The sequence below is a fragment of the Selaginella moellendorffii genome, unplaced genomic scaffold, assembly GCF_000143415.4.
Source record: "Selaginella moellendorffii unplaced genomic scaffold, v1.0 SELMOscaffold_0, whole genome shotgun sequence".
NCBI lineage: Eukaryota > Viridiplantae > Streptophyta > Lycopodiopsida > Selaginellales > Selaginellaceae > Selaginella > Selaginella moellendorffii.
Window position 1 is genome coordinate 4,748,991 of NW_003314261.1, and position 23,541 is coordinate 4,772,531.

Consider the following 23,541-nt stretch of genomic DNA (forward strand, 5'->3'; position numbering starts at 1 on the left):
GATTCAAGGTTAGGCAATGAAATCTGAAGATTTATTTCTGACAAATCTATTTTAGACAAAGACAAAGCATCTCTGGACGATTTGAAGTCCAAGTTGAAAGACTTCACAGAGATTCTTTCCGAACAATTTCCCGACGATGAATATGTGCTGGGCAGTTTAGACTTTTGTGCAAAGGTAGCTTTTCTTTCAATCATTTTCTTACTTCATAGTTGTTTAAGGATATATGTTCTTCAGGAAATGAGCCTTCCCACAAGTCCAGACGAATTGATCAACGAAGGTGGTTTATTGTTCTTCAATTCTTTGATCCGCACATTTCTTGGAGATCGAGCACTTACCCTCACATCAGCGGACATTGAACACAACCGTGCTAAGCGGGAAGCTGCCATTGACGAAGATATTGTATATTGTATGTCTTCCATTTCAACGACTTATGGCCGATTAGCAAGAGGTACGATTCTGGTTTTTGATTGAAGGTGAAATGATTAGATTGGTACAGGGGTGAAGCAGAGGTCTCAGTCGGCATCGCAATCAGTTTTGAGTAGTTCGTAAGCTCGGATACTTAACTAATCAATTTAATTTTAACATATAGAGTATCTTGATGAAGGATTTTTGAATCCCTTATCTAGTGGTCTTGCTAGAGGCATGCTTTTTATAGCATAAGAAACTGCTTCAAGCTCCTAGATATATTATTCTTCTTGGATCCAAAGTACTTTAATAAATCTAGGGATCATTCCGAAGAACCATAAAAAAGGACAGTAAAAACATTTACTTATGTTCCTTGTGTTTGACACCATGAACATTAATCCAATCCTGGTAAAAGAAAACCTGCCAACTCGTGTCTGGAAGTTTTCGTGGGCAAGCCTGTGGCATCGTCTCGAGGCTTTTTGGTGACAAAGAAACCCTCTGCTTCACTGGATGCTGAGAAACATTCACAGCCTTAGGTAGGGCGGGATTGCTTAGCAACGGGGATGTGGTGCCAGCGCCCAAAACATGATGATTAGCAGCCATTCTACTTCTATTTAGGGTTCTCCGCAAGGCTTATTTATAGAGATAAGAAAAAATTACCAAAAAAGGTCACCACAATTCAAAGGTATTATAGTAGAACTTTTGTATATAATTACAACAACAAGGTTGATGTTTTCTTTTTCTAACCAATCTTGGCTGATAGAGGTATTGGAATGAACGGGCCCTTGGCTTTGTCCCAGCGGAGCCAGTTCTCCTGGGCATCGATAAACTTTGGAGTGAGTAGCTGCTCCACGTCTCCATCTTTGACATGCCCGGCCCATACCACGCGGTTGAGCAGCGTACTCCCGGGGCCGGAACACCTGAGATTCAAACATTTTGGAGTAGTTTTTGATCGTCAGAAGACAAGTTCTGAGATCGAAAGCATCGGCTTGCCTGTATTCGTAGAAGGCGGCAGTCTTCTCGTTGTCCGGATTGTTCCAGTTGTTCCAGCCGACTGGCATGATGCAAGCGTCCATCCAGGTGTAAGCGAACACGACTCTCGCGTATGGAGCCCAGGGGCGGCCCAGGTACATGTATGGCGATTTGCTCCCGGCTCCGGTGATCACACACCTGGACAAACAAAGCTCGCGATTCTGGAACGGAAGAAAAAGTTATCGATCACCTCAGGAAGACGTAGCCGGTGGTCTCGGTCGCGCTCTTTCGCTGCTGTGCGGTGATGTAGCCGCTGGATTTGCAGTGGATGTGGCAGTGCTCTAGCAGCGCGGTCGCGTTTCCAAAGATAAAGTCGCAGCTCCCTTCAATGTAGCAGTCCCGGAAGTACTGCCGTCCATAGTGAAGATAGGCCGTGTCCTGTGGATAGTTTGATTAGCGCAAAAAAAAAACGACGAGAACAAGCATTTCCTTTACAAACAGCACAGATCTTCAAAACAAAGAAAAAAACACGATGAAAGAAAAAAAAAAGGAACAAATCACAGATGAAGGAATAGAGTCGGAGTTCTAATCTTTTTTTACCTGCCATCCAAGAAAGCGGCAACTGTAAAACGCACATCTGTCGGCGGTGACACGGATTGCCACTGCTTGGCCAGAGCCCTGTAGAAAGACTACTGTAGAAAAAAAGGAAAAAGTTCTCTGGCGAAAGATACCTTGGGTGAAGAATTCTCAAACGTGATGCCTTGTGCTATGAAATCCTCGCCCTCCACGATCACAGTGCCACAGCCAAAGGTTCCAGTCCCAATCACTCGAGATGCCTGCAAAGGGACTAAACAATGAGGCCACGATCTTCCATAACATAATTCTATATGCAGCCTTGCCTTGTGGTGATCGATGGAAGTAGCACAATTCCCCCAGCTGAGAATCGTGGATTCAGCGCAGCTACCGAGCAGAGTGATGAGATTCTTGGATTTCGGCACATAGATCGGCTGGCGATAGAATCCAGGCGCGACTTGGATGACAATGCGCTGCCTGTTGCACAGCGGCACCGCATCGATCGCATCCTGGACTGTGCAGTACTGACCCGATCCATCCTGCGCCACTCGCAGCACCGGGCAATCGATCGATCCTTCCATGGCGAGGGAGAAAAGAGAAACACGGGCATAGTGAAGATAAAATAAAGAGCCCTAAACCCCATTTTGAGAACGCGGGAGAGAGCTCCTCTAGGGTTCTAGCGATGGCGGATCTCTCCGTCTACGAATTCAAGGAGGAGGCGGAGGAACCTCGGCCGCGGCTAATGCGGATGATCCGCGAGACTTGTATGTGTTCTTCTTTCTTTCTTATCGGGTATTTCGCTTCGCTTGTCTCTCTGAGGCGAGCGCCATCGTTCTAGCTGTGCAGCAGTTAGTGGAGGCGAGCGCAAGAGGAAGAAGAAGGCTGACGGTGATTGGAATCCTTCACCGGCGAGCGCTCGCAAGAACCGTGCGCCTCCTGCCGGTTCCAGCGTTGGATCGAGGACGCGATCGAAGAAAGCTGGGAATGTTGTGGAGCGGACGGACAAAGGAGTTCTTCCAGTCCTTTCCTACAAGAATGTGGTGCAGTTGGACGATCTGGAAGAGGATGGTGCTCCATCGGTGAGGTGAGTTTCTTGCTCACTGTTTGTGTGAGAGTGGCTAATAGCTTCTCTTTGTTTCTTCAGGGAATTGGACGAGGATAAAAGAGAAAAAGAGTGAGTTCTTGCATTTCGTGTGTGTAGTTTTTTTGTCTCCCTCTAGACCTTTCAAATCCTCCCTCTTCTCTGCTAATAGCTCCTGTTTGTTTTCTAGGAAATTGGAAGAGGGGAGGAGGGAAAGCGCAAAGGAGTAAGTTTCTTACTTTTAGTTCGTGTGATTTGCTGATTGATAGCTTCTCAGGGAACTAGAAGAGAAGTTAAGATTGAAGGAGTGGGCTCTTGTTTGCTAATAGCTTCTCTTTGTTTTTCAAGGGAACTGGAAGAGGATCGAAAGGAGGAGAGAGCAATAGAGTGAGTGTCTTTCGATTTAAACCGTGGTTCACTTCTTTCTTTACTTTCCGAAGGGAACTGAAAGCGGAGAAGCAAAGAGTGAAGGAGCAACCACGGATTCTTCTGCAAGAGGCACTAAGTATGAGCAGGTCGTGGCTTTTCCTTGGCCAGGTGCATTTCTAAAATGCCTGCCTGAATGTTAAGCTTGGTGACGATTTATTTTCTCTAACATTCTAGTCTTCTGTAGGTTGCATTCTCTTGTGTATCCACAAGATGATCCTGATCCAGTGACGATAACAAGCAATGACATTGACTTGCTTCGACCTTCGGCGTTTCTGAATGATACCATCATAGACTTTTACATCAAGTAAGTTGCTTCTCTTCTCAACTTTCTTCTTACTGAGACTTGATGGACAGGCATTTGCAAATGACGATGTCCGACGATGAGAAGGCGAAGACTTACTTTTTCAACAGCTTTTTCTTTCCGAAGCTCGTAGATTTGAGTGCGCTCCCTGCTGACGAGGCTCGGGCTGCGTTTGCACGCCTTGAAAAGTGGACAAAGAAGGAAGACATCTTCCAGAAGGATTACATCTTTATTCCCGTGAGTAGAAGGTAATCGTACGCTGAAAATTTTTATCCTTTCTCTAAGACATTGGACTAATTTGCACAGCTTGCACTGGAGCTTGCTCGTTATTTGCTACCTAAGTGACATGCTTCCAACAGGTAACACTTTTTCACGCCTGTTTCTCGGCTCGCCATATCTTATTCTTTGACTGTGCAGATAGCGACTTACACACCGTCTCTACGAGGATTCTTCATTTTGACTCCCTCACGGGTTTTCATTCAGACATCGAACCCTTTGTCAGGAAGTTGGTATTTCTCATCGGATATATGGGTTCACGGGCCTAACATCGTTTCAGCTACCTCTGGCAGGAATGGAACAGGAGAAAAACAAGTGAGAAAGAGGATCGTAAGTATCATTTTGATCAAATCAAGTTCGTTAGAGTGGAGGTAACCGTGTTTTGAGTATCATAGGCTTCACTGTAATAGCATTGCGATTTCAGGTACCCCAGCAAGACAACCTGCACGACTGCGGTCTGTTTCTTTTGCACTACGTCGAGTTGTTCCTCGAGAGATGCTTCACGTCTAAGAGCAGTTTGTCGCTGGTAAGCGTCCTTGATTCTTATCCTTTCGGTTATCGACACGCAATGCACTGCACAGATCACAGTGAACTGGTTTGATCCTGCCGAGGCGTCGGCAAAACGGTTCCAACTACTGCGGCTGATTCACGGAATGCTTACGGCCAAGCTGGATTCGCAAGGGGAGAGCAATCCTTCTCCGATCCACTTGTGGAAGCACGGGAACGATCTAAACTCCTCACCAGACGATGCCGAGGAGCTCGTCATGTTTCACGGCTCATCTCCTTGAGAGCGTAGCGTAAGTTTCTCTTTCTTGTCTTGACAACAACCAAGCTAATATCTCGAAGTTTTTGGTTGCAGGAGAGACTGTGTACAGACCTCTTTGTACAGAAATTTTTTTGACGACAACAATAAGAGCTTTTTCCTTTTTCTTTACAAATGCCAAAGAGGATTATTTTCCAGACAAGAAGAGAGTGGAGGAAGAAAAAAAAAAAAAGAAGGTATCATTGTTTATACACCGAAGCCGTGTTCTTATTCGACAGTTGTTGATGGTGGTGGTGATGATGGTGGTGATGGTGTTGTTGTAGCAGGGACTGCTGTGACGACGGAGACGATGCCGACAGGATCTGTTGCCTCTCCTTAAGGCTCCCAATGGTAGCAGCGGCACCACTGTCGGCCGAGTTGCTACAGGGGGACACATCCTGCTCGTGCTGCTCCGGCCTGTCCCAGATCGTGATGTGCCCCTCGTGGCAAGCCGTGAGCACCGACTCCTGCGTGAACACCAGCCCCGACAGTGGCTCCGGATGGAGCCTGTGCGCCATGATGGGAGCGAGCTTTGGTACCTCCTTTCTCAGCGGGGCCGGCTGGAGACTGGTTGGATCGTGGTACTGCGCGGCCGACGTCTGTGAGCCGGCCAGGCCCCCCGGTGATGAGCCGGGGGCTGCTAGCTTCCGGAATGGCATCACCACCTCGTCCATTGCCAGGTCCCACAGCAGTAATTGTGTGTCCTTGCGAAGTTGACAACGAGGTCTTAGTTCTGTATCCATTTTGCTAGAATCGAAGCTTGTTTTATCACTTACCTGGCCAACGGAACCGAAGCGATACGTTGTCGTGCCACCGTCGTCCGCCGGCGGCGTCCAGTATGGATCAAACGCGACTTGACTCACCTGTGTGTAGTAAAAGAGTGTGTCAAATGAAAATAAAAAATAAAATGTCGAAACGCACCCAAGAATTGTGACCCTCTCCCCAGGCAACAACCGCCCGGTCTTCCATGCTCCAGACTTGGACTAAATCATCCTCTCCACCAGCCAACACGTACTTCCCATCCGAGCTAAGAGAGAGGAAAGAAGAGAGAAGATATAAGAAAAGTATTCCAAATACACAAGCGCTGTTTACCTCCAGGCACAGCATAGCAGCGCACCAAAGTAGCTCTTCCCACCGCAGGCTACTTGCTCCTTGGCGTAATCAAATATTCTCAAGTAGCCTGCATAGACGCGCACCCATTAGCTATAAACGAGACACAAATTCTTTACCGCCATACCATCCCTTCCGACAGTAGCTAAAAACGTTCCATCACAAGAGAAAGCAAGGCTGTTGATAGCTCCCTGACATACATGCCATCTCGCAATGGGGTTGCTCTGCAAAACTTGGCGGGTCAGAACAAAGAATCCGTGAAACTTTAGCTCTTTACCTTACTTGATCTCGCATGAGAGACAGAAAACTGCGCTGGATCTTTGACAGGGGAGAACGACACATCGCCACTACCATCTTTCGTCTGCAAACTCGCGTCAGGAAACAAGAGAAGAATAGCAACTAGCTGACCTTGTCGTAGACATATAGATTGCCATCAGCATGGGCCACTACAAACAATCCTTCACTATGCGGAATCCAAGCAACCGCCGTGCATCGGCTGCAAACACCAAGCAAAAGCACAAACTTTTAGGCCGCTACGTTAGAAAGCTTTCATGTATCCCACCTATTATTTAAAACGCCATCTTTATTATAATGCATAGCACCTACCAACTTCTTCCCTGGATCCTGCAATTGTTGCCTTAGCGACGTGGAATACACTGGAAAGCAATGTTTTTATGTATGAATAGAGAAAAGAAAAAGTGAGTACCATCTCCGGAGCTAAGGCCAATTAGCAGATCGTGCCCATCCTTGGCTTCAGAGTCAAAAGCATGGCAAAGAGGATTGGAACTGTTGAAATGGATACTCTTGATTGGGTCCTGAGCAAAAAAACGAAGAAGAAAGGTTTGTAGCACAAGTTAGAAACAAAATGGAAACCGAGAGAACAACTTGCCTTGTCCTGCGTATCATACGCGCTGATAAATATCGCATCACCAACGTTGAATATAACGTATGTGCCTTCTCCATCAAAATTGGAAACAATCGGTCCATTGCTCACGGACACACTCGCGGCTCCTGTAGCTGCAGTTTTCCCGCCTCCACTAAACTTGCTCGCAAACCCGTTACCACCTACAAAACCGAGAGCTCTACTGCCATTCCCTGCACCTAGGAGCCTAACCGCAGCTGGAAACCTCATCCCACCACCACCACTTCCCGAGCTGTTACTCGTCGATGAATTCGACTGTGCCGGCTTATCCTTGAGATGAGCCAAAGTAAGCTGGAAAGGAAACGAAAGAAAAGAGAACCACCATCAATAGCCAGCACAAAGGAAAACCAAGAGAAGACGAAGAAACTCATACCTGAGTGACAGTTTTCCCATGACTGTAGTGGAGGAGGCCGGAAGGATGGCTCTTTTCTCTCGACAATTTGTAGCGTCCCTCGGGTGTCTTGAAGTGCGTACGTCCTCCTCCTCCTCCTCCTCCTCCCCCTCCTCCAGCGCTGGAAGGCGTGTTGGAAGAAGCAGCCATTCCTCTCATTCATTCATTCATGCACCAAAACTTTCCTGTGGCACAGGAAGTATCCGGCATACCATCGCTTGCACAGACGACGCCTCCACATCCTGATCACTGACCACTTCCATGCCGGCCCTCCAATTTCCAGGGAGAAATCCAGCATGCTGTCCTCACCATTCTACCTTCCTGCGCACCAATTCCTTTGCAAAAACCCTAAGGCGGCTTCCTCCTCCTCTTTCTTTCTGCCCTACAACTCCTACTCTGCCAAAACCCTACCGCTCGCGAAATCCGGCCTCCCTGAGTCGATCGATTGCCCGCGCGCTCCCAGCTGCGCGAGATTGCGCGCTTCCAGCTAGATCGCCAGCACCAAAAACCCTCGAAATGCGCTTTTCGCGACAGACCAGATAAATACTAACTATAACCAAAATAGTCGTAACAACGATATTCCCCTTTCCTTCCAAACGAATCATTCCCCACGAATATTCGAGCTTTCAAAAAAGAGAAAAAACCACACAAAATAACGAAGGAAAAAAAAAAAACGCGTGTAAGAATTTCGGTTAACTACACCGTCTCTAGAATCCGACCTTCCTGGGTTTGAGGACGAGCACCAATTTCTCCATCTCTGGAAAAGAAAAGGATGAAAAGCGAGAGAATCGATCGAAAGAACTTTTTCTTGACGAACCTGTTCTTGAAGTACGCAGTGGTAGCAGCGTTGTAGTTCACGTAGCCGTCAAGAACACCGTTTCCATAGCCGTTTGAGCTGTGCCCACCATTCTCCTTGAACGATCCAGAGCGTTTCTCGTCCACTGTCGAGTTTACACTCCTGGCACTCGCGTAGTTCCCGTTGGCCTTGGACGCGAGAGCTGGGTTGGTCTCTCGCCGTTTCTCTTGGGGAGAACTCGTCGACGACGACGACGAAGTCGAGTCCGCGTTGAGAGCTTTAGAGCTTCTGGAACGCTGCGACTGAGCTTGTGCTACCGGTGTCAAGGCCACTGTTGGAGCTTGGACTGTTCTCGACGAAGGCACGGCTGCTGCGGCTTTGGCGACCGCGGTGGTGGCCGAGACGATGGCGTGAGCGCCTTCTCGAAGGAAAACGTAGTCCCCTTCCACGACAAACAGCTGCGGCAGCTTTCACGTCAATCCACTGTGGCCACCAAGGAAAACCAAAACTTTGCATGGTTACCTGAGAATGAGCCTCCACAAACTCGCCGAGGCGTCCGTAGTGTTTGCGATAGTCATGCCAGTGCAGCGGAGCGAGCACTTTTGCCAGACGATTTGGTAACTGGAACACGATAGAACATATGATCAGACAAAACGATAACGGATACGAGACAAAGCTTACAGTCGTGCTGATTCGGATTTTAGCGCTCGGTTCGGCCGGTATGACTCTGACCAAGCAAGCCAGCAGAGAGTCTCTGTCCATCAGATGTAAATCGGAAATGCTGCCGTTTGCCTCCGATGTACTCCCGGATGAAACAGAAACAGAAGCTTCTTCGCGGACAGGACCATCTTCATGGCTTTGTTCCAAGTCGCGTGTCTGGAAAAGTTCGCCATTACGGAAATGAAATTAAAGAAATGAAGGCCCGAGAAAAGTCTTTTGCTACCTTTACCGCCACTTGGTGTCCGTTTTCGAGGGGCTGTGCTGCCGATTGTTCTGTCTTGCTGTTCACGTGTGGTGAACTTTTGCTTCGTTCAATGACAGAATTGAAGCTTGCACAGTGAATGCCCTGTTGCTTTGGTGGTGCCATCTCGACGGTCACTTCTTCCCGATCCATGTAAGGATGCCTCTGAGAGGATAACCCGGAGAACATTTTCTCCATTTGACTCCTTTCTTGCTCCATGCTTGGCTGCTCCACCTCATTCACCTTCAGCTGTGGATTGGACTCTTCTGAAGAGCTTTGTGCATGCTTCTGTTCGATCGGACGTTGTTGCCGCTGGACAATCTGGGAGGGATGGTATATTGCTCCTGGCTGGAAGAAAACGAGTTTAAAACCACGTAACAAAAATCCAAGTTTGTAAAAACCTGCTGATGCTTCATCGGTGGTCGTTGCGAGATCAGCACAGGCACAGGCTGAGGAAACGGCATGGTCGACACTGGCTGAACCGCACCATATTGAGGAATACTAGGAGACGGAGGTACAACAGATGTCATTCCTAAAACTGGAGCTGTAAGGACAGGCAGACCTGTTGCGTGCTCAACCTGATAGGAAAGGAACTTTGTATGAGCACAGCTTTAGCTAACAAACACAAACCGGCGGTAGTCCATCAGGTGGGATCATCATAGGAAATGCACCCTCCATGTGTATTACGGGCAACTTATGGTGAAAAGCCATCCCTTGCTCAATAGCCTTTGAGCCTCGCATTCCACTGCCATCGATTGTCATCTCTTTGTTCCTTACAAAATGATTCGTTTCTAAGTCCTGCTGCAGCTTTTGGATCACTTGTTGATAGTAGCGCTCAACGTCTGATACCTGTCAAGTTTAGTGACGTGAGTTCAGCACGAACTGCAAAAGAAAAAAGTTTCAGACCTGACGTTGGCAGCTAACCCACAACTGCGTCATTTGCTCTGTCCGCTCCCGAAGCTCAGCATGGATTGCGTTCATGTGATATGCTTCCAGCTCCTGCGAACGAGCCATCCAAAGCTGCGCGTCCCTGAGCTGTTTATCATTCGGAAACAAGATATCCTGAAAATCTCAAACTTCATTCAATCCTGGAAGAGTGCGTTTAAGGATCGGTGCTAACCTGTTCCTCTAGCTCCTGAAGACGGCGTTCTTTGTCGCGAATCTGCTCTTTCAAACTTTCCACTTCAGCATGGTGGTCGGCCCTTTCAGCATCCAGTTGGGCAGTATTAGACTTGTTCTCAGCCAACGCATTGTCACGTTCACGCCTGGAGTAAACGAAAAAGCCAAAGAAAAAAGAAAAAGAAGAAAGAAAAAAATCATGGGCTACATTTTTCACACAACGTTCGCTGCAATCACCTTGTTTACCTCAATGTAGCCAATTCATTTGTTTGGTCCCTGATAAGTGCGTCCTTCGCCCAGACCTATATGGATTCCAGTATTGTATAGCTAGGCATGAAAGAGAATTATCTAGAGAGCTTACCTGGTTCCTTACATCGTTGGCTTCCATTTGAAGCTGCCGCTCTCTTTCCTCTGAGTGTTGTTGCATCTCTTGCATTTGCTCCTCTCTTTGATGTAGTTGTTCCTAAAGACATACTCTTTAGGAAAGCAGAGACGAAAAAAGAAAACCACGCACCTGGAGGCCACTGACGATCTCATTGTGCTGCTTGGCTTGCTCGTCGAAACTGGCTTGCAGTCTCAAAATCTCGTTCCGCGCAAAGAACCTGACTTGGAGATCCAGCTCCACTTGCTGGAGATGCTCCCGCTGCCTGGAGATCTCGCTCAACCGGTGCTGGAGATCGTCAATGTGGGCATCCGCGGCCTCCAGAGCTTGATCGCCATGCTAAGCACAAGATGGAAAAACTAAGAACGGGAGAAATCTTCCACAAGAAGGTCGCCGCTTACCTCCTCGTTCTTAGCTGCGAGCTTGTCGGAATTCACATTCTCCGCGTCAGGGGGGTAGACCCTCCCATTTCTTGGGCGGGAAGAGGAGGGGCCGGGGTAGCGCTGCTGCTGCCGGACCTGTGGATGGCTCATCCTCGCAGCGGCGGGAGCAGCGACAGCGGCAGCCTCGAAAAGCTTCTTTTGGTGCTGCTGCTGCGCTCCTCCTCCGCCCTCGGACACGACGCGCCACTCCTTCCGCCGCGCCGCCGCCGCCGCCGCTACCGCCGCCGATGGCTGCTGCTGCTGCTGCTGCTGCTGGATCGCTACAATGCCGTCCATCGAGGCGCTCCACAGGGCAGCCGGGAAATCATCGTCACAGCGCCTTCGCCATAGCCTAACCTTCCAAACCCTAATCCCGCATTTTCCTTTAATGGTAACTCTCCTTCGATTCTCAGGAGATTCAATTTCTCTAAGATCAAAGAGTAAAACAATTAAAAGAAGTAGTTACAGCTGCATTTTCATCTCACAGATAAACCTCTCATATTCCGACTCGACCTGGTTATTCTTGCTATTGCCACCACTCGCATTGCCATTACTCGACACCATGGCGCTGGAAGCCCAGGGAGGGAACACTGGCGGCGGCGGCGGCGCCACTGGGGGATAGTAGCCACCACCAAACTGGCCCGAGTAATCGCCGGACGCTTGGATCCCTTGCATTTCGAAAGAATCCATCCCGGGAGGCGGCGGAGGTGGCAAAGCGCTGGCGGCCGCCCCGGCGGCGAACGCAAATCCTGGCGGAGCGTGCTGGTGGTGGTGGTGGTGAAACGCGTTGAAGACTGGCGGAGGAGCCGCGGTCCCAGGCGGGGCTAGCGGGGGGAACGCCGGCTGAGGAGCGGCGGCGTATGGAGTGAAAATGGGAGGAGGTGGCGGCGGGGCTCCCCATCCCGGACTAACTTGCTGGTGTTGGTGTTGGTGGTGTTGGAGCGGCGGATAGATTGGAAACCCGGCTGCGTCAGTTCCATACCCCGCCGCCATGGGCGCCGCCGCCACCGGGGGCCTCCCCGCGACTCTCACCGCCAGAGTTTTGTCCTCCACCTTCCAGCCGTTCATGTGGTGCACGGCCTGGACGGCACACGCAGCGTCGCAGAACTTGACGAAGCCATAGCCTTTGCTCGCGCCGGTGTTCCTGTCCCGGATCACTTTCACCTCCTCGATCTGGCCGAACGGGCAGAAGAGGCTCCGCAGGGACTCATCGTCGTAGTTTGGCGGCAAGTAGCCCACGTACAAGTTGGTGTCGTCGGATTCCTTGGCGGCCCTGCTGGTGGTGGCGGCGCCGCTACCACCGCTTCCACCACCTTCACTCGCTCCGTTTGACCCTCCACCGAGCAGCAGCGTCGAGCCCCCGGAGTGCCGGCCCACCGAGGACGATGACGACTCTCCCCCCATTCCATCCGCGTTCACTTCCACCAAGAACTTCTGGTACTCCCCGTCCATCTTGTTCGAAGCGCCGCCTTGCTGCCGGCAGTCGCTCGTCGGGTGGCCGCCATCGCCACACTTCGCGCACACCACCCCGGCCTTGAAAGTGGTATTCTTCTCCGGGCAGCAGTACTGCCGGTGCCCGAGCTGTCCGCAGTTCCGGCAGCTCTCGTCGTCCCGGATGGTCCCGTTGAGCGCCGCAAGCTCCCTCAGCTGCGCGCGCTTGTGCTCGTTCATGCCTTCCTCCACCGGCTGGAGCAGCTTCTCCACCATCCCCGCCGCGGCCTCCAGAGCTTCCTGGCTGTCCGCCTCCACGAGTACGTGCAAGTCTTCGTTCTCGCTGGGATCTGGCTTCACGTCGCGCTTCTGCTGCGTCCGCCCTTCCTTGACCGAGCCCTTGCCTCGGATGACGATCTTGGCGCCGGTCTCCTTCTCCATTCTCTTCTGTGTGTTTCCCCGGGGACCGATGATGAGCCCGATGAAGTTGTAGCCCGGGTAGTCCTTCGCCGGGATGAAGAGCTTCTTCTGGAGCTTTGGAGGCTTGTAGTCCGGCGGCGGCTTGAACTGGGGGTTCCTCTTGATCATCTGTGCAATCAGTTCGTGCCTTTCCTTGGTCAGCTTCTCCCGGGCACGAAACTCCCGCGTGTTGATCCTGATGCCCATGTTGTCGTAGATGGGCTCCGGGCTGGGCGACCTCGGCCCCTCGGACCTCTCCTCGAACAGCTGCCCGATCTGGAGGCGCTTGCTCAGCTCCAGCAGCTTGATGTTGAGAAGCTGCATTTCGGGATCCAGCTCGATGCCCGTCATGAAATTGGGCAAATTCACGTTGGGAAAGAGCGTCTTGGACGAGCTCTCCTCGGCAGCCCAGCGGGATTTCCTCTTCTTGGGGGCCGGCGTCCCTCCTCTGCCCTCCTGCTGCTCGCCCGGACCCGCGGCCTCGTTAGGCTCCCATCGGCTTCTCCTCCTCTTCCCGGACAGGGTCTCAGCTGGGCTCTTGTCCTGGTCCTCGCCAATCTTGTGGAGAAAATGCGGCGATTCATCGATGCCGTCGTCGCACTTACCTGGGCTGCTGCCGGCACTCCACCCCCCGTGCCAGGACGATCCCCCCGGCTCCGTGCACGCCATCGCGGCCGAAGAACCCTAAAATACAAGCTCCTCTCACTAGCGAATGAATCGCCAGTGCCCCTAGCCCTCTCTCTTACGTGGCGCTCCCCTAAGCGACGAATATTCCCTAGCTGTGTGTGCTGTGAATGTCGCCAGGGAGAAACTCGATCGATGCGATGCGCGAGTTCTTGCGATATTCTTGAGAGCTTGAGGAAGAAGCCTATCGATCGATAGATCTGGACGCCGCGCGCCGCTGCCAAGAATCAATCGCTAGCAGCGGCAATGCCCCCGCCCGATCGGAATTGCTTCTCGTCCTGGTGGATCACGGCGACCCGGTGTGGCGCCGCGGAGCATCCGCTCTTGGCGTACCTGGTGACCAGCGTCGCCACGCTCTTCATCGTCGTCCTGGCCTACATGACGATCCGCTGCTGCTGCCTCTACCACCAAAATCGACGGCGGCAGCTCCAACAGATGATGCTCACGATGCGCGGCGGCGGCGGTGGCCATGGCGAGGATCTACGCCAGATGGAGGAGCAGCAGCGGCGCGTGATGATCCAGCCGCTCAATAATCTGGCCCTTGGCGCCGCGATCTTCGAGTCGCAGCACGGGATTCTCGCTCCGGCGCCACCGCAGATCGAGCAGCCGCAGCATCATCCTCCACCGCGGGTGTGCGTGATCATGGCCGGCGAGGAAAGCCCTAGCTTCATCGCGCAGCCATCGCCATTGCCTGGGGAAGCATCGTCCAAGAAATGAGAGGAGCTGTGGCTGGGGAATATGCGTTTAGGTTTCTAGCGCCTGGGCGGAGCGATGGCGGAGAGGGCCGCAGAGCTCGCGCGCACTGCCGCCGAGAGGCTGGAGTCGCCATTGCCCTGGGCGGTGAGTGCCTGCTCGGTAATGCATGGCGCCGGGGTGTCGATGCCGTCCTTGGATTTGGCGAAGGCCATGGTCGCCGACGTTCCATCGCCGCAGCTCATGCCCTTTGTGGATCAAAGCATTGCTTCCGGGCTCGTGTTCCCGATGCATATGCTATCGCTTCTCGCCGCCAAGTAAGTGTGATCGAGCTAAGAAATAGATTGTTTGTAGTTTCGCTACTAGCGAGTTCTCATTGCTCCAGTGATCTGGCTGACACTAGATTTTTCTTTCGAATGCAGGGTAATTCCAGTGCGCCAACAACAGCCAGAGACTTATATGATGTTCCTCAATCTCCTCGACACTTATGCTTTTACTCTTTCTCTGAGAACTACGGTCTCCAGTACTGAGAGGCAAGTTTTCTCTTTGTTTTTATCATGTTTTGACGAGAAGTGTTGAGCTTTTCTTCTTCTTTTTTTTCCCTTGCCTGTAGATCACTGAAGAGCATCCTAGAGATATTGGAGCTTCCTTTTAATGGCGACGCTCCGAAAGAACTTGGCACCGTGGCTGTACAGTTTATACTAGCGCTGTGCTGCCGTCTTGTCGATGCAACAGCCGAGGATTGGTCTATGGCGTTGAGCTCTCCAAGTAAACCAGCTGGAAGTTATTTAACAGTGAATGACTTTGACGATGATTTTGGAAGGAGACGACAGGAAGAGTCAGAGCAGGCGAGAGGTAACAGCTTGAGGGCCCTTGAGCTTGTCACCAATTTTCTCCATCACAAGAAAACCTCCGTACTGCTGAGGCTTGCTCGGAGAAACTTGTAAGTGCTTCACGTTTGCATTTGCTCCACGATTTTAATTTCTTGTTGCAGATCGGAGCAGTGGGGTTTGTTTGTCCAGAAGCTAAAGTTTCTCGAAGTGATTATACGCGATACGACGTTAGGAGCTCCAAGAGAAACCGGAGAGCTCTTTGCACGCTTAGCTGCTGCCATTCAGCAAGGCTTGGTCCAAGAACAAAGCAACCGTCGAGTTGTGTACAAGGTCTTGCTGGACACGAACACTTCCATGTCGGTGTTTGGAAACTATTGGGGAACTGGCCGTACAGCGCCGTGGCTTCCTTTCGATATTTTCATGGAGGACGCTTTGGAAGGAAGGAGAGTTCCCGCGTCTTCCACTGCAGAAGCTCTTGCAGGTATTCTTCTTTTTGACATTTTCGTTCTTGGCAAACCATAAGTTGTCTTGTGATGTCAGATTTAATCAAGTCACTTCGGGCAGTTCAAGGTGCTTCGTGGCATGATGTATTCTTGGGGCTCTGGATTGCGGGTCTTCGGCACGTAAACCGGGTAAGATTTTCCGTCTTATTGCTCGCGTGCCTCTATCATAACAAGCCGCAACTTACAGGAACGCGAACATGTTGAAGGGCCAAGACCGCACGTAGAGTCTCGGCTTTGCATGTTATTATCTATTGTCCCGTTAGCTTCAGCAGCTGTTATAGAGGAGGAAGAAAACTCTCAGCAGTACAATATCTCGCGGGTTGACGATAGTGAAAGAGGTCGCCGAGCAGCGTTTGTTTCAAGCTTACAAGTTCTTGGCCAGTTTGAAGGTCTACTCTGCCCGCCACCGATTGCCGTTCCCGCAGCTAATCAGGCTGCCATGAAAGCATCGGCATTCGTTGCGGGGATTAAGACAACTCGCGACGGTTATGTCCCTGCCGATGGAAGCACCAAAGCAGGTAACTGTTTTATTTATTTGTGTGTCTTCTTTGAGTATCTCATCGACATAAGTTTGCAGTGGGAAACATGAGGCACCTTATCGTCGAGATTTGTATATCCAGAGGTCTTCTAGATGCCTCCGCTTATCTCTGGCCTGGTTATGCCGTAGCTATACCGCTTTCGGGATCATCCCAGTCATCGCCATGGGCTGCTTTTATGGAGGGGTCGTCCTTGGCTGGGCCGTTGAAGGGTGCGCTGATAAATACTCCTGCATCCAGGTATGATATTGCAATCTGTATGCTGGTCTTAACTTGGAGCACTACATCAAAGTGTAGCAGAACTTGAGAAGGTATATCAGATAGCTATAAACGGTGCGGAAAATGAGAGAGTTGCTGCGGCAAGTGTTCTCTGCGGGGCCTCGCTCGTGAGAAGCTGGAGCATCCAGGTAATTGTCTTTTCTCTATGTCTATGCTGTTTTTTCATTTACCGTGTCTTTTGTAGGAACATGCGGTCCGATTAGCTGTTCGTTTAGTGTCTCCTCCAGTTCCAGCTGAAAGTAGATCTGGTCATCCCTTGATGAATTATTCCTCCATGCTTTTAGCTGCTTTGGGGGCCCTGACAGAAGTGGATGCAGTTCACGTACTGTCGCTGTATGGGATGGTAATGTTTGATAAATATCAGCTGGTCTTGTCGTAACTTATTTTTTAAAAATGCTTGCAGTTTCCAGAACTAGCGGCTGCCTTGCTGCCAATATGTGAGGTATTTGGTTCCGCGACACCGGCACCTCAAAGCACGGGGGAAGAGGTATCTCCTCATATGGTATTTTCGGTGGCGTTTCTCCTCCTCCTCCGGCTGTGGAAGTTTCATCGGCCTCCACTTGAGCATCGGCTACTTGGTTTTGAGTCTCCTCTTGGAGGAGATTTAAGCTTGGACTATATCCTTCAACTTCGGAACTTGGCGTTATCTTCGCAAGGCACCCAGCCTGTGCATCATGTGAAGCTAGATTCCTTTCCAAAGCTCAAGGCGTGGTACACACAGAACCAAGCATGCGTTGCGTCTACTCTTTCCGGGCTCTCTGGATCGGGCAATCCAGTGCATCAAAACGCTGACAGGCTCCTGAATATGATGTTTAAGAGAATCAAAGCGGCTGCTCCTGATGAGACGTCAGCTCGACCCATGCTTCCAGCATGGGAGATCATGACCTCTGTGCCTTTCGTACTAGACGCGGTACTTACAGCCTGCGGCCATGGGAGACTGTCATCCAAAGATCTAACTACAGGTTCGTTTCGTTAAACTTGCTATGGTTTTAATTTTTCGTATTTCCAATCATGCAGGACTTCGGGACCTCGTAGATTTTCTTCCAGCTTCCATAGCTACCATTGTCAGCTACTTCACAGCAGAGGTGACTCGCGGTTTATGGAAATATGCTTCTATGAATGGAAATGATTGGCCTAGTCCAGCTGCCAACCTTCTCTCCGTCGAAGCTGAGATAAAAGAGATCCTTGCAGCTACTGGAGTGCAAGTGCCTAATCTTGTTACAGGTAAGAAAGCTTCTAACAGTTTCATTGATGTATCTAACAACCTCTTCTCTTTTGTTTTTGCAAGGCTCGCTGGGTGGCAATGCTCCAGTGTCACTTCCGTTACCGCTCGCAGCATTTCTAAGCCTGACAATAACTTTCAGGCAGGATAAGTCCTCGGAACTAGTTCTCGGCGTCGCTGGGCCAGCTCTCGAGAGCACAGCAGGAGGCAGCCCGTGGCCGAGCATGCCAGTGGTAGCAGCACTCTGGGCTCAAAAGGTGAAACGGTGGCACAGCTTCATCGTCTTCGGTGCCTCTCGCACCGTGTTCAAGCAGGACAAGAACGCAGTGAAGCAGCTGCTCCGGAGCTGCTTCGCGGTGACAACCGGAACCACGGGAACCCTGATGTCCAAGCTCCAAGTTCACGGTGGCGTTGGAGCTCTCCTTGGACACGGTGGTATGCAAGGCGGCCAGTATCCACTGGCACCAGGAATCCTCTACCTGGGAATCTATCCGGCCCTTCACGAGATCATGTTCGTCACGGACGAGATTCTGTTCCTGGTGGTGAAAGCCGCGCGGGACCTCACAGCAGCCAAAGGAACGACGTCAAAAATTTCGTGCGCGAGCGCCATGTCTCGGGTGTTCCAGGCATCGACTCTGGGAGCAAGCTTACTTCACATCTCGGGCGGCTCGACTCTTGTCCAGACACTCTACTCGGAGAGTCTACCTGCGTGGTTTCTAGCTGGTGGTAATCCGGAAGAAAGCTCCTCCTCCACCAGCAGCGGCAGCGGTGATGGAAGCCTGGTAGAAGGCTACGCAGTGGCACACTTTGCTCTGCTCTCCGGCGCTCTTGTCTGGGGGATCTCGTCCACTTCCACCAAGACCTCGCACAGGACTCGACGCCGCCGAGTTCTCGGCTCTCATATGGAGTTCCTGGCATCGGCCTTGGATGGAAAGATTGCTCTCGGTTGCGGCCGCGCTACGTGGAAGGCCTACTTGACGGGATTCATAGCACTGCTCGTGAGCTCCACTCCAAACTGGATCCTCGACGTCAAGCTCGACGTTTTGAAGCGGCTGGCGAGGGGACTGAGGCTGTGGCACGAGCAGGAACTGGCGGTGGCTTTGCTCGAGCGAGGAGGCCCCGCAGCAATGGGACCAGCGGCGGAGCTGGCTTGAGAGGAACAACAGTTAAATCGGTGAAATCTCATGCTACTATACCATGGATGGTCTGGCGTTCGATATCTATATATGTAAGTTAAATATAATTTGTATACTACCACATTTTCAGGATGCTTCGTAACCATGAGAAAAAAAAATCTGATGTATATATTAGCAATTACCTTATTCATGTTCCACTTTAATGCAGCAATTCGTACGGAAGTATGAATTAAAATAATCGTTTTCACAAAATGCCAAGTAGCCCTAATTGTTTTATTATTTTCTCTAGCTATGGCCGAAGCCATCGAGCACAGCGTGGTGGAGACGAATGGTATCTGCATCCATGTCGCGCAGCTAGGATCAGGTAGCTTCAATTTTCTTTGATCAACATTTATCGATTCGATCGTGCGACTGTGACAAAAATCAGGGCCAGCGGTGCTGCTGCTCCATGGCTTCCCCGAGATTTGGTACTCGTGGCGCTACCAAATGCCCGCCTTGGCAGCCGCTGGCTACCGCGCCATCGCTCCCGACCTGCGTGGCTATGGCCAATCCGATGCGCCGCTTGGAATCCAACACTACACTGTGTTTGACGTCGTGGGCGACCTCGTTGGCCTCTTGGATTTCCTCCAGCAAGACCAGGTAGCGTGGAGAAGCAAGGTTTTGGTTTTCCTGTGGCATGTGTTGCAGCGAATTTTTTTTTTTCTGGTAGGCTGTTCTCGTCGGCCACGATTGGGGCGCGATCATCGCGTGGAACTTTTGCATGCTAAGGCCGGAGAGGGTCAAGGGGATCGTGGCTCTCAGCGTTCCTTTCTCGCCGAGAAATCCACACATAAGTCCCGTCCAGCGCTTTGAGAAGCTGATTGGAGAAGGATTCTACTACTGCCGCTTCCAGGTATCGCTCCCCCAGGTTTTCTTCTTCTCCGATCAAAACAGTGACAAGAATCCCAGGAACCTGGTAGGGCCGAGGCTGATTTTGCTCGTCATGGAACCAAGGCAGTGCTCAAAACTTTGCTGGGATCATCCGGGAGAGGAATGATAGCTCCAAAAGACAAGGAACTCTTTGACATTTTCAGAGTCCCGGATAAGCTACCACCGTGGTTAACCGAGGAAGACATCGAGTACTACGCTCTCCAGTTCGAGAAATCGGGATTCACACCACCACTAAATTACTACAGAGCCACGGACTTGTAAGTCACGAAGATCTCTTTCGCGTCGTGGAAAAAAAGAAGAGCTGGTGTTTACGTGCAGATCGTGGAGGCTTTCGTCTCCGTGGACAGGAGCTCGCATCCAAACTCCAGCGATTTTCATCACTGGAGACAAGGACGTGGTTTACGGCTTCCCTGGAACCAAAGAGTTCATTCACAGCGACAAGTTCCGCAAGTTCGTTCCAAATCTCCGGGGAGTTACTGTCGTTCCAGGCGCTGGCCATTTCATCCAGCAGCAAAAGCATGCCGAGGTGAACGAGCTTATCCTGCGCTTTCTCGCGTCAATCCTTCCGTCTAGACTATGATCCAGGCGAGTACCACAAGAATAACGCTACAGAGTTAGTGAGTACTTACAGCATCATGTTCGTCCTATGAAGAACCCTAAAAAGATATGTTTTTCTATATTGAGGTGGTGATAGCCTTTTAATGTATAAAAAAGATCCTCATTTTTTTTTCCATAGGTTTTTTTTTTTTTCTTTCAGGCAATGTGGATCCGAACGAGGACCAGGGCTGAAGCTGTGGAGATGGAGAGGGAAAAGAAACGACGCAAACTTGTGCATCAAGGTGACGTAGAAACGAAGCCCAGCGCTTCAGAGCGACGCTACGAGTTGGGGTCTCTCCTGGGCTGTGGAAGAGGCGGTGTGGTTTTCAAGGCTACGAGGAGGAGCGATGGCCAAGAGTTCGCAATCAAGACCGTGAGTGGCGGCGGCTCCAAAGAGGCGCTTGTGATGCTCAAAGCCGGGGACAGGGTGAACGACGGTGTCATGAAGGTCCCCAAACTCTCATTGTAGAGGTAAGCTTTTACATTTTAATCATATTGAAGTTATTGTCTAAACCCAAGCTTCATTACGATGCAAAACGCGGCGAAGGTGGTAACCCTAAGACCCACATCGTCATGGAACTGTGCGCCTGCAGCCTCGACCTGGGTGTGAAGTTCGCGGAGCCAACCACGGCGAGGATATTCTTTACGGTCGCCAAGGGCCTCCGGGAGATCCATAGAAACGGGGTCATCCACTGCGACATCAAGCCCGCCAACATTCTCCTCAGCCGGGAGCTCGACGCAAAGTTGGCGGACTTTGGCCTGGCTTGCGACGCTCACAAGCCGTGGGAGATGGATTTTGTTGGAACCCCCGCTCCCGAGGTTATGTTTGATGGGATCTACACGCCAGCAGCGGATGTTTGGAGCTTGGGCATGACGCTGCGGTACGCCTTGCTCGGGAAGCTGCGCCATTTGAGCAGCGATGCCGATGCGACGCCGTTTGTGGATGATGAAAGAGATGGTGGAGAAAAGGGAGACGTATTTCCTGGACTGCGATGAGATTGAGCTTGCGAATATGTCCATCGAAGTGATTGATCTTCTGCACAGGATGTTAGCGTTTGATCCGGAAGAGCGCATCACTTTGGATGAGGTTGTTTGCCATCCTTGGTTTCATATCCATGAGGAATGGAATCTGCACAAAACTCTATTGTCGAAAAAATGAGTGATGTTCTTTTATCCAAAAAACTATTTGAAATATAGTTTAATATTAAACAAAATGAGGTTAACAAAAGTTTGGTAGCTAGATCTTCCAACGCCAACTTGGAGTGTCTCTTGAAGCATCGAAACATGAAATATATCTCTCGGATCGATCAGTATCGAAACTCCACTCCTCCCAAAAAAAAAATCTCGCTCCTTTTTTCTCCTCTCGAGTGCTCGGCAAACCAATCAAGAACACACGACACGAAACACACTGGATCTTTTACATTGTCTCGTTGCACGCGTAAGTTCCAGGACAAATTTTTTGTCTTCGTTAAAGAGAGCAAGCGATCTGGAAAACACAGGGCAGGGTGTCTAAAGTGGAGAGTTAGGCACAATTGATTTTGTTCCAGTGGCACAAAATGGTCCATCTTTATAGAGAGTTTAAAAAAGAGACCTTATTATTTTGTTTGCCTAAATTGCCCGCAATGCTACGCAGGTTGGCAAGGTGAACCATTGACCCTTCCAAATATTATCTATCAAATCTATCAAGGCTTGCAATTAGCTAGATCATCACAAGTCGAACGCTCCAACCGTGAAGATTAAGGGCACATACTGGCTTGCTCTACAATCATCCGTCACCACCCAGAAGGAGGCAGCAGTGCATTTTAAAGATCAAGAAGCAATCTAGTAACGGAAAACTCCCACTGGACGAGCGTCAACAGCCCCTTGGTTGCCACAGCATACATCGGGATGGGGTTTGCAACCAATCTACGACTCCAAGATCAAGAAGATGCTGGACATGGTGGTGGGGTGGAACACACACTGTCAAGCAACGTACCTCAAGCTGGAACCGGGCGCAGTAAGCACAAGCGAGGAGGTGAGGCGTTCAGTTTCAAGGAAAACAATTGGAAGTGTGCCCCAGCCCCGGATCCTGGGACACAGGTCTAGGCAAAAATCTGGAAGTTGAACTCGTGCAACTTGTGAGAGGAGGAAAGTGTTCTTTCTAGCCACACTCCACTGTTCCTAGCAGAGAGAGAAGCTATGTTTGTAACACACTGGACAAAGTTTAGCAAAAGGAAGAATTAGTGATTGATTAAAATTGTTAGTTATTTATTAGATTTGAGTTGAAATTATATCAATCATTGATAATTCTTATTATTTTTGTCTTGTTATATCTTACTTTAGATAGATACATTCATGAAAGATCAGTCAATGTGTTAAAGGTGGGCAGCTGTGTGAATAGAGTTCTTGGCTACAAACACACAGCCCATTACATGCAAGTAATGGGAAATCCACCGCCAAAAGAAATGGTGGTGGATTTCCCATTACTTGCATGGCGACATCGTGAACATGTCTCCAACTTCTTTTTGACCCTGACTTTGGGTGAGGATCGCAAAGATAAAAGGATATGGTACTATTGAAAAGTGAAATCAATTGTATAGTGTAAACTGATGCAAGCTAATCCACAAATGCTTCACTCACTCGATAGTGGTGTTGCTGCTCCATGGCTGGCCCGCTTTGGCTATGGCAACACTAACGGTGTTTGACGACCTCGTTGGCTTTCCTATGTCTTTTGGTTCCTCGATCAGGTTGTTCTTGTCGGCCACGATTGGGGAGCGATCATCGCGTGGACCCGTCCAGCGCCGGTTGGAAAAGAATTCTATCTCTCACATTTTCTTCTTCTCTTATCAAAACACAAAAAAAACTTTGCTGGGATCGTCCCGGAGAGGAATGATTGCTCCAAAAGACAGCGCTTTGACGGGAGAGGAACACATCACTTACTACGCTCTCCAGCACGAGAAATCGGGATTCACACCACCACTAGATTACTACAGAGCCACAGACTAGTCACGATCCACTTTGAGATCACTTTCGCTGCCATGGGAAAAAAAAAAGAAGGAAAAAAAGCTGATGTTTACGTGCAGATCGTGGAGGCCTTCATCTCCATGGACAGGAGCTCGCATCCAAACTCCAGCGACACAAGGACGTGGTTTACGGCTTCCCTGGAACCAAGGAGTTCATGCACAGCAACAATCTTCGCAAATTCGTTCCAAATCTCCGGTAAGTTACTGTCGTTCCAGGCGCTGGCCATTTCATCCAGCAAAGGTGAACGAGCTCATCCTGCATCGATTCTTCCGTCTAGACTATGATCCCGGCGA

At 50.3% G+C, this 23,541-nt stretch overlaps 7 protein-coding genes across 14 annotated transcripts; 3 read left to right on the plus strand and 4 right to left on the minus strand.

Annotated features, from left to right (window-relative positions):
* Positions 1–1,061: 1,061 nt before the first annotated feature.
* Positions 1,062–2,581, minus strand: LOC9632498 (pectinesterase 31). The gene is made up of 6 exons (XM_002961093.2): positions 2,277–2,581; positions 2,109–2,213; positions 1,978–2,055; positions 1,628–1,815; positions 1,399–1,575; positions 1,062–1,325 (listed from the first exon to the last, which is right to left on the minus strand). The coding sequence occupies exons 1-6, from the start codon at positions 2,529–2,531 to the stop codon at positions 1,148–1,150; spliced, it is 981 nt and encodes a 326-aa protein (XP_002961139.1). The 5' UTR covers positions 2,532–2,581; the 3' UTR covers positions 1,062–1,147.
* LOC9642230 (probable ubiquitin-like-specific protease 2B) lies at positions 2,579–5,014 on the plus strand. Of its 6 annotated transcripts, none has more exons than XM_024676184.1 (15): positions 2,579–2,714; positions 2,797–3,034; positions 3,095–3,124; positions 3,204–3,257; positions 3,309–3,323; positions 3,380–3,418; positions 3,472–3,546; positions 3,645–3,764; positions 3,815–4,009; positions 4,068–4,120; positions 4,179–4,266; positions 4,318–4,408; positions 4,462–4,563; positions 4,619–4,834; positions 4,897–5,014. In XM_024676184.1, the coding sequence occupies exons 1-14, from the start codon at positions 2,633–2,635 to the stop codon at positions 4,823–4,825; spliced, it is 1,389 nt and encodes a 462-aa protein (XP_024531952.1). In that variant the 5' UTR covers positions 2,579–2,632; the 3' UTR covers positions 4,826–4,834; positions 4,897–5,014. The 6 variants fall into 6 exon arrangements, with proteins under 6 accessions (XP_024531952.1, XP_024531969.1, XP_024531958.1 ...); XM_024676201.1 differs by having other exon boundaries at positions 3,222–3,257; XM_024676190.1 differs by having other exon boundaries at positions 2,800–3,034.
* Positions 4,950–7,793, minus strand: LOC9632499 (probable catabolite repression protein creC). Its single transcript, XM_024676177.1, has 11 exons — positions 7,245–7,793; positions 6,839–7,162; positions 6,656–6,764; positions 6,512–6,605; positions 6,358–6,445; positions 6,227–6,310; positions 6,077–6,173; positions 5,932–6,019; positions 5,761–5,866; positions 5,616–5,702; positions 4,950–5,543 (listed from the first exon to the last, which is right to left on the minus strand). The coding sequence occupies exons 1-11, from the start codon at positions 7,419–7,421 to the stop codon at positions 5,040–5,042; spliced, it is 1,758 nt and encodes a 585-aa protein (XP_024531945.1). The 5' UTR covers positions 7,422–7,793; the 3' UTR covers positions 4,950–5,039.
* A 48-nt stretch (positions 7,794–7,841) lies between these two features.
* Positions 7,842–11,313, minus strand: LOC112346663. Of its 2 annotated transcripts, none has more exons than XM_024676154.1 (13): positions 10,922–11,313; positions 10,653–10,859; positions 10,500–10,601; positions 10,385–10,440; positions 10,140–10,284; positions 9,926–10,054; positions 9,650–9,868; positions 9,421–9,597; positions 9,002–9,367; positions 8,740–8,934; positions 8,581–8,679; positions 8,080–8,516; positions 7,842–8,019 (listed from the first exon to the last, which is right to left on the minus strand). In XM_024676154.1, exons 1-13 carry the CDS (start codon positions 11,237–11,239, stop codon positions 7,959–7,961), a joined length of 2,511 nt encoding a protein of 836 aa, XP_024531922.1. In that variant the 5' UTR covers positions 11,240–11,313; the 3' UTR covers positions 7,842–7,958. The 2 variants fall into 2 exon arrangements, with proteins under 2 accessions (XP_024531922.1, XP_024531929.1); XM_024676161.1 differs by having other exon boundaries at positions 9,926–10,081; positions 10,922–11,306.
* A 70-nt stretch (positions 11,314–11,383) lies between these two features.
* On the minus strand, positions 11,384–13,526 carry LOC112346671 (splicing factor-like protein 1). Its single transcript, XM_024676167.1, has one exon. The coding sequence runs from the start codon at positions 13,499–13,501 to the stop codon at positions 11,405–11,407; it is 2,097 nt and encodes a 698-aa protein (XP_024531935.1). The 5' UTR covers positions 13,502–13,526; the 3' UTR covers positions 11,384–11,404.
* Positions 13,527–14,243: 717 nt separating this feature from the next.
* Positions 14,244–18,860, plus strand: LOC9632501 (mediator of RNA polymerase II transcription subunit 33A). Its single transcript, XM_002960443.2, has 12 exons — positions 14,244–14,526; positions 14,632–14,742; positions 14,823–15,152; positions 15,204–15,523; positions 15,583–15,674; positions 15,733–16,063; positions 16,123–16,321; positions 16,374–16,488; positions 16,545–16,703; positions 16,764–17,322; positions 17,378–17,584; positions 17,649–18,860. The coding sequence occupies exons 1-12, from the start codon at positions 14,288–14,290 to the stop codon at positions 18,734–18,736; spliced, it is 3,750 nt and encodes a 1,249-aa protein (XP_002960489.1). The 5' UTR covers positions 14,244–14,287; the 3' UTR covers positions 18,737–18,860.
* A 142-nt stretch (positions 18,861–19,002) lies between these two features.
* Positions 19,003–23,538, plus strand: LOC9632502 (epoxide hydrolase A). 2 transcript variants are annotated; one of them, XM_024674470.1, is made up of 6 exons: positions 19,003–19,082; positions 19,146–19,357; positions 19,428–19,610; positions 19,667–19,905; positions 19,967–20,045; positions 23,373–23,538. In XM_024674470.1, the coding sequence occupies exons 1-6, from the start codon at positions 19,010–19,012 to the stop codon at positions 23,445–23,447; spliced, it is 861 nt and encodes a 286-aa protein (XP_024530238.1). In that variant the 5' UTR covers positions 19,003–19,009; the 3' UTR covers positions 23,448–23,538. The 2 variants fall into 2 exon arrangements, with proteins under 2 accessions (XP_024530238.1, XP_002960490.1); XM_002960444.2 differs by lacking the exon at positions 23,373–23,538 and having other exon boundaries at positions 19,967–20,369.
* Positions 23,539–23,541: the final 3 nt, after the last annotated feature.